Consider the following 8,777-nt stretch of genomic DNA (forward strand, 5'->3'; position numbering starts at 1 on the left):
TAAAGATAAGAACACACTATTTAAACAATATCAATACCACTTATTCAAGAGAAGAACGCACTATTTAAACAATATCAATACCACTTATTCAAGAGAAGAACGCACTATTTAAACAATATCAATACCACTTATTCAAGAGAAGAACGCACTATTTAAACAATATCAATACCACTTATTAAAGAGAAGAACACACTATTTAAACAATATCAATACCACTTATTAAAGAGAAGAACGCACTATTTAAACAATATCAATACCACTTATTAAAGAGAAGAACGCACTATTTAAACAATATCAATACCACTTATTAAAGAGAAGAACGCACTATTTAAACAATATCAATACCACTTATTAAAGAGAAGAACGCACTATTTAAACAATATCAATACCACTTATTAAAGAGAAGAACGCACTATTTAAACAATATCAATACCACTTATTAAAGAGAAGAACGCACTATTTAAACAATATCAATACCACTTATTCAAGAGAAGAACGCACTATTTAAACAATATAAATACCACTTATTCAAGAGAAGAACGCACTATTTAAACAATATCAATACCACTTATTCAAGAGAAGAACGCACTATTTAAACAATATCAATACCACTTATTCAAGAGAAGAACGCACTATTTAAACAATATCAATACCACTTATTAAAGAGAAGAACGCACTATTTAAACAATATCAATACCACTTATTAAAGAGAAGAACGCACTATTTAAACAATATCAATACCACTTATTAAAGAGAAGAACGCACTATTTAAACAATATCAATACCACTTATTCAAGAGAAGAACGCACTATTTAAACAATATCAATACCACTTATTAAAGAGAAGAACGCACTATTTAAACAATATCAATACCACTTATTAAAGAGAAGAACGCACTATTTAAACAATATCAATACCACTTATTAAAGAGAAGAACGCACTATTTAAACAATATCAATACCACTTATTCAAGAGAAGAACGCACTATTTAAACAATATCAATACCACTTATTCAAGAGAAGAACGCACTATTTAAACAATATCAATACCACTTATTCAAGAGAAGAACGCACTATTTAAACAATATCAATACCACTTATTCAAGAGAAGAACGCACTATTTAAACAATATCAATACCACTTATTAAAGAGAAGAACGCACTATTTAAACAATATCAATACCACTTATTCAAGAGAAGAACACACTATTTAAACAATATAAATACCACTTATTAAAGAGAAGAACGCACTATTTAAACAATATCAATACCACTTATTAAAGAGAAGAACACACTATTTAAACAATATCAATACCACTTATTAAAGAGAAGAACACACTATTTAAACAATATCAATACCACTTATTAAAGAGAAGAACACACTATTTAATATCAATACCACTTATTGATTGATTTCTGTATTGATCCAGCGCTCGTCACCCAGCGGCTCTCAGAAAAGCTCCCGTAACGACTACATGAAGTCCGGCCTCTACTCCACCTTCACCATCCAATCGCTGCAGACCTCGCCCAACCCGCGGCCAATCAAAACGGAGCTGCTGCTGCAGCAGGACTCCACCTCCAAGGCCGATCGCAGAGAGGTGAGAGGACGGTGGGCGTGTTTAAGGCAGGATGAACGGATTGATTATGGATCAGAACGTATCGATTATGGATCGGTAATATAAGGAACCGGAGTCTGATCCAAGTTAGCAAACTTTATTATTCTTTTTAACATTGACAAAACATCCTCTCCTCCTCCTCCTCCTCCTCTTCCTCCTCCTCCTCTCTTCTCCCTCCCTCCCTCCTCAGGTGTGTGTCCTAGCAGAGTCGATTCCCTCCTCCTCATTAGGAGGACCTGTTGACTCCTCCCTCCAGGTGATCGTGACTCACCCGTCTCCCTGTGTGACTCCGGCTCCCTGCCCCCAGCTACCAGCCATCACAACCAGCCAATCACAGGTCAGTGTGAGCCCCCCCCCTCCCCCCCCCCCCCCCCCTCGTTCTTGGTCACCCAGTTCCAAGCTGGTGTTAAACTGGTCCTCCTGTTTCTCCTTCTCTCCCAGAATCCTCTTGCTCCTCCTCTGAGCGAGCCTCCTCAGATCTATCTCACCAGAGTGGGGGACCCCCCCTCCCTCCTCCCCCTCCCTCCAGTGCATCCCCCCCACATGTTGATGGATGACTGTGGGGGGGTCACCAACCCCCCTCACCTCCACAACACTCCTCACCCGACTCACCACCCGTCTGTCTTCGTCATCATCAACCCTCCTCCCAACCAGCAGCAGGCAGCGGCCGTGACGGCTGCTCCTCCCCCCCCCATCGTCATCAAGGAGGAGAACTTGCTGTCGGAGGAGGAGCTGCTGGAGATGGTGTCTCTGGAGGAGAGACGGGTGGAGGTGAAAGGGAGGAGAGAGAGTCCAGGTTTGTGCTGAGTGGTGGTTTCTGACCGATGACTCATGAGGTCTCTGCTCCTCCTCCAGGTTCCTCAGCTGATTTGTGAAGAACCAGAGCCCCCCCTCACCATCGTGGAGAGCCCCCCCCCTCCCTGCACAGAGCCCGAGGCCGGAGGTCAGCGGGAGGAGGACACGCCCACAGGTGTTTTTACTGAGCAGCTCCTGCAGGATGTGGCGGCCATTTTTAGATTGTTTCAGTCAGACGTTTTTTTATATTTACGTTTAAGAAAAGAGAGGTTTATAAAATTATTCTTAACTGATTATTAACGTTTATTAACTGTTTATTAATCATTTAACTGATTATTAACGTTTATTAACTGTATTAATCATTTAACTGATTATTAACGTTTATTAACTGTATTAATCATTTAACTGATTATTAACGTTTATTAACTGATTATTAACGTTTATTAACTGTTAATTAATCATTTAACTGATTATTAACGTTTATTAACTGTATTAATCATTTAACTGATTATTAACATTTATTAACTGATTATTAACGTGTACTACTTGATTATTAACGTTTATTAACTGTTTATTAATAATTTAACTGATTATTAACATTTATTAACTGTTTATTAATCATTTAACTGATTATTAACATTTATTAACTTTATTAATCATTTAACTGATTATTAACGTTTATTAACTGATTATTAATCATTTAATTGATTATTAATGTTTATTAACTGATTATTAACGTGTATTAACTGTTTATTAATCATTTAACTGATTATTAACGTTTATTAACTGATTATTAACGTTTATTAACTGATTATTAATAATTTAATTGATTATTAACGTTTATTAACTGATTATTAACGTGGATTAATCATTTAACTGATTATTTACGTTTATTAACTGATTATTAACTGTTTATTAATCATTTAACTGATTATTAATGTTTATTAATCATTTCACTGATTATTCACATTTATTAACTGTTTGTTGAGGTTTATTAACGTTTATTGATGTTTAGATCCCTCCGCCCCCCTGGTGACCTCCTCAGCGGTGTCTCCTCCTGTGACCTCAGACGTCGTTCCTCCCAAACCGAAGAAGCCTCGAGGCCTGGAGCTGCCCTCCTCCCCCTCCCTCCCCCCCGGCCTCTCCCTGGATAAGGTCTGCTCTCGACCACGTTCTGTTGAAGGGTTGATGAAGACTGAGATGTAACAGGTGTGACATCACTTCCTGTTTCCTCTGCAGGTGAATGCAGCTGTTAACAGTCTCCTGGCTCCTGGATCAGCAACCAACACCCTGACCCCGACCGTCATCACCTCCCACGCTCTGGTGTGTGTGTGTGTGTGTGTGTGTGTGTGTGTGTGTGTGTGTGTGTGTGTGTGTGTGTGTGTGTCTGTGTCTGTGTGTGTGTGTGTGTGTGTGTGTGTGTGTGTGTGTTCCAATGACTCATTGTGTGTGTGTGTGTTCCAGACTCCGGTCCTCCTGACTCCGACTCCTCTTCCCTCAACGATCCACTTCTGGAGCACCTTGAGCCCCATCGCTCCTCGCTCACCAGCCAAACTCTCCTTCCAGGTAAGAGACGGAGCCCACAGCAGCTTTTGTTTTTATTTTAAAGGTACAGTGAGTAGGTGGTCGTGACACTGACATTCATAAACACACTGTATGATAATCATGCATACAAGATATTCAAACTGACGTTTTTATTGTAAACATAAATGTGGAAACTAAAATGAGTGATGGTCTATTAGTGCCACTGATATGCATAAACACACCTGTTATCTTGCATACAATGCTGAACTATTACAATAATGGACAGATTCATGTTTGGAAAAAAATTAAAATAAAAAAATTGTCTAATCAACCAAAAATTTCGCGGACCCCCTGCAGTACCTCCACGGACCCCCTAGGTGTCGCGGACCCCCTGTTGAAGACCTCTGATGTAGAGACTCAGTTTTATCAACATTGTAACACTTCTCTTTAAGGAGTGATGTCATCATGACTGTTGTTCTCTAAACACTTGTTCTAGTTCTCTGCTTCCGGTCATCATGGTTCTGTTTCATAGAGGAGCAGGGCTTTTATTTTGAAAATAAAGACCACAGAGAGAAACACGGTTAAATCTCCAGAAACATCAGTTGTGTTGTGTTCAGGGAACATCAGTAAATGTTGATGAAGCTGTTATCAGCAGAGTTATGTGTTCATGTGTTCATGTCTTTTTAGTTTCCCACCAACGGCAGTAATCAGATCCACATCCCGGCTCTGAGTGTCGACGGTCTCTCCACCCCCGTGGTTCTGTCCCCCGGCCCCCAGAAACCCTGAGCCCCCCCCCGCCCTGCATCACACAGCTCCTCACTGGGCACCGACCCAGACTCAGCCGCCCAAACCCCCCTGGATCTGGACCGACTCTGAACGTGTCCACTTAAACCACGTTGTTTTTGGTGGTTTACGGGGACCTTTGACTGGTGGACGATGGAGATGCTGAGGGACCAGAGAATCGTGGGAAAACGGGACACTTCTCCTCGAACTTGAATGCATCTTGAGAAGTGGACAGAAGACAGACGAGGGGGACGGATTCTTCTCCTGCGGACGCTGAAACCTCCGACGGACTGTTTTTTAACGGATGTTTCTATTGTTGATCAGTGAGACGCGTTTCCTGATCAGGATTATCAGGACCTGAAGCCTCATGAATATTCATGAGGGAACTTCTTTTAGGGTGTGTTTTATAAAGACGTGGTTATTTATTTACTACTGTCATCGTGGCTCCTGATTGGTCACCTGATGACTTGTAGGCCAGTTTAAAAGGTTTTTTTTAGCTTCGCTCTCATTGGCCGCTTTTTTTTTAAAGGCCACGCCTTTCTCCTGTTATGCATGGCCTGTTATTGGACTGAAGTCCTCAGCATCATTTTTGAACCGACCAATCACAGAGGAGTGATTCTGTGTGACAGATTGTATATTTTCTAAAAGAGGTTTTCTCACATTCCTGGATCTTTCGAGGATGTTTCATCGATCAATGACTGACTCACTTTAACTACAGACCTCTCTGGTTGTTCTTGAACGCCTCAGACTTGTTTCCTCGTTCCTCTGCGGTGATGTGGCCTCAAGTTTTCATGAGAACCCTGATTCACATTCCATCTGGGACTCAGACGGAGCGACCTAAAGACCTGGAGACCTAAAGACCTGGAGACCTAAAGACCTGGAGACTTAAAGACCTGGAGACCTAAAGACCTGGAGACTTAAAGACCTAAAGACCTGGAGACCTAAAGACCTGGAGACCTAAAGACGTGGAGACCTAAAGACCTGGAGACTTAAAGACCTGGAGACCTAAAGACCTGGAGACTTAAAGACCTGGAGACCTAAAGACCTGGAGACCTAAAGACCTGGAGACTTAAAGACCTGGAGACCTAAAGACCTGGAGACTTAAAGACCTGGAGACTTAAAGACCTGGAGACCTAAAGACCTGGAGACTTAAAGACCTGGAGACCTAAAGACCTGGAGACCTAAAGACCTGGAGACTTAAAGACCTGGAGACCTAAAGACCTGGAGACTTAAAGACCTAAAGACCTGGAGACCTAAAGACCTGGAGACTTAAAGACCTGGAGACTTAAAGATCTGGAGACCTAAAGACCTGGAGACTTAAAGACCTGGAGACCTAAAGACCTGGAGACTTAAAGACCTGGAGACTTAAAGACCTGGAGACTTAAAGACCTGGAGACTTAGAGACCTGGAGACTAAAGACCTGGAGACTTGGAGACCTGGAGACTAAAGACCTGGAGACTTAAAGACCTGGAGACGTAGAGACTTAAAGACCTGGAGAGCTAAAGACCTAGATACCTAAAGACAACCTAGACACCTGGAGACCTAGAGACCTGAAGACTCAAAGACCTGGAGACCTAGAGACCTAAAGACGACCTAGACACCTAAAGACCTAGAGACCTGGAGACTTAAAAACCTGGAGAGCTAAAGACGACCTAGACACCTAGAGACCTGGAGACCTAGAGACCTGAAGACTTGGAGACCTAGAGACCTAGAGACCTAAAGACGACCTAGACACCTAAAGACCTGGAGACTTAAAGACCTGGAGACCTGGAGACCTAGAGACCTAAAGACGACCAAGACACCTAAAGACCTGGAGACCTGGAGACTTAAAGACCTGGAGAGCTAAAGACGACATGGAGACTTAGAGACCTAAAGATGACCTGAAGACGATCTAAAGACCTGAAGACGTCCTCACTGGGTTCACCACTAGAGGGCACTAACTCAACACTCTGCTCCTTTAAGTTGAGTAGATTGTAAGAGAAACATTAGAAACATTCTTCTGCTCTGAAGAAGACCACCAGATGTGGTGGTCTCCTTCAGGTCGAAAGATCGAGGAGCAACAAGTAGGTGGAGCTTGTCGACGTGACTTTTTAGTTTTTAAACGTCATCGTCTGAGTAAACGAAACATCAGCTGCAGCTTTTCTACCAAACACAAAGTTTCTGTGTTCAGACTGAAGCTGACTCTTCTGAAGACTGTTGTGGTTGTTGTTTATGATGCTAGCTGAGCTCTGTGGTTGCCACGGTAACCTGACCCGACTGTTGTTGCTCACCTGCAGGTTGTTGTTGTTGTTGCTGTTGCTGTTGTTGCTGCTGCGGAGCATCTGAAGCTCCTCCTCGTGATGACGCTGTTAACGTGTTGCTACGCTTCTGTGTGTGACCGCGAGGCTGCTGACACACACACACACACACACACACACACACACACACACACACACACACACACACACACACAGACCAGCAGGAACTGAGTGAAGCTGATTATCAGTTTTTAACGAGTAAAAATGAACGTTAACATTTGAAAGAAGCTGCTGTTAACGAGCTTCAACTCGTTAACTCTGAATGTCTGAATAAACATGTTCTGTAGTTTACTAGATGTTTTAACTAAACTCTGTTCAAAGAGACAAAGATCCTCTGAGCAACAGAAGAGAATAAATCAGCTGGAAGCTTTGATTTAAACAGGAACAGCTTCCTGTTTCAGTGTCAATAAAAGCGTTTTATATTTATTATTATATAATAATTAATATTATTTCATTGAGTGTGTGCTGGATGTCTCATTGAAAGAGGTTTCAGCTCACTGGATCAGGTCTTTAATCAGCCTGGAACCAGATCACAACCAGACATTAAACATTAAGTCCGAGACTTTAATATTATAAAGACGACGTTCAGCCTCAGATCAGTTCCTGGCGGTGAGATTTCCCAGCCTCGGCAGTGCCGTGAACGCAGCGCCGTCGTGTTCGACTGTTCTCTCCTTTTACAGCATGACTCTATTTTTCTACCAGAGAAGCGTGTTTTTATTGAGACGAAGCCTTAAAGAGTTTAGAGACGAAGAAGAAGAAGAAAAATAAGCCATTTATAGAGAAGAGATGAACTTTGGACGTCGTAACGTTTCTACGACGGCGTGACGTTCAGAGGACGAGACTAAAGTCGTGAATTTACAAGAAAAAGCAACGAGCGTGGCTTCACTTCACACGTCGTTTGTGTTTATTATTCAGATTATTTCTTTCACCAGCACAACATCAAGAATGTTTTTATATTGATCAGGACAGCGTTGCATTCTGGGTAGTGTTTAACACATTAAATGGAAATACACTGTAACAAAATGATGTGTCACTTTAAAATATAAACTTCATTTTAACAAAACGCTTTCTATCAGAGAAACATGAAAGTAGTAGTACTGTGTTACTGCAGTAAAAGCACTAATACCACAGTGTAGAAGTACTGTGTTACTGCAGTAAAAGTACTAATACCACAGTGTAGTAGTACTGTGTTAAAATGACACATTATTTTCTTGTTGAACGTTTCATTATTAGATCAGCTGATCAAACAGTGGCCTCACACGGCCATAAGTATGTAGACACTTTAATACGCTGTTTAACATGTTTACGTTTATTATTAAACAAAGGTATTATTCTGTTTCAGATTAATACCTTTGTTTCTACAGATTTGAGTGTAAACAGGAAACGGACTGATTGTAGCTTCATACAGAACTTATTGATCGTTTATTGACCGCATACTTCTGGCCATGTGCTGTATTTATGTCCCATGATCCTTTGCAGCAGGATGAGGTCCTGATAAGAGCTATATCTTCTTACTCTTTTTCTATGTTTCTGTACATTAAATCTAGATATAATCTTTAATATTCTGTCTTAATGACGTCTTGTTTCTATGGCCTATCGTTGCTGTCAGAGCCTGCTTGGCCCCGCCCCTCCTCGGCTGTGATTGGCCGCGGGGTTTATTGATGTAAAGGGGTGGGGCTTGCTTTTATTTTTCTGAGACAGAGTTCTACGTGTTCCACGTGTCATTTACTGGAAATATTAAAAGATATTTTTTATGGACATGAA

The 8,777-nt window shown here is 41.4% G+C and overlaps 1 protein-coding gene across 1 annotated transcript in view; it reads left to right on the top strand.

Moving 5' to 3' along the window:
• elk1 (ETS transcription factor ELK1) overlaps nucleotides 1-8,777 on the top strand; it is a 15,876-nt gene extending 7,099 nt beyond the window's left edge. The window contains exons 4-11 of the mRNA XM_068732112.1: nucleotides 1,429-1,596; nucleotides 1,805-1,951; nucleotides 2,056-2,385; nucleotides 2,470-2,584; nucleotides 3,425-3,564; nucleotides 3,649-3,732; nucleotides 3,874-3,975; nucleotides 4,621-8,777. Of these exons, the coding sequence (XP_068588213.1) occupies nucleotides 1,429-1,596; nucleotides 1,805-1,951; nucleotides 2,056-2,385; nucleotides 2,470-2,584; nucleotides 3,425-3,564; nucleotides 3,649-3,732; nucleotides 3,874-3,975; nucleotides 4,621-4,719 (1,185 nt within the window). The 3' untranslated portion in view covers nucleotides 4,720-8,777. The remainder of the gene's footprint in view (nucleotides 1-1,428; nucleotides 1,597-1,804; nucleotides 1,952-2,055; nucleotides 2,386-2,469; nucleotides 2,585-3,424; nucleotides 3,565-3,648; nucleotides 3,733-3,873; nucleotides 3,976-4,620) is intronic.

Source organism: Cebidichthys violaceus, unplaced genomic scaffold, assembly GCF_023349555.1.
Source record: "Cebidichthys violaceus isolate CVI_PGR_0920_01 unplaced genomic scaffold, fCebVio1.0.p SCAF_57, whole genome shotgun sequence".
NCBI lineage: Eukaryota > Metazoa > Chordata > Actinopteri > Perciformes > Stichaeidae > Cebidichthys > Cebidichthys violaceus.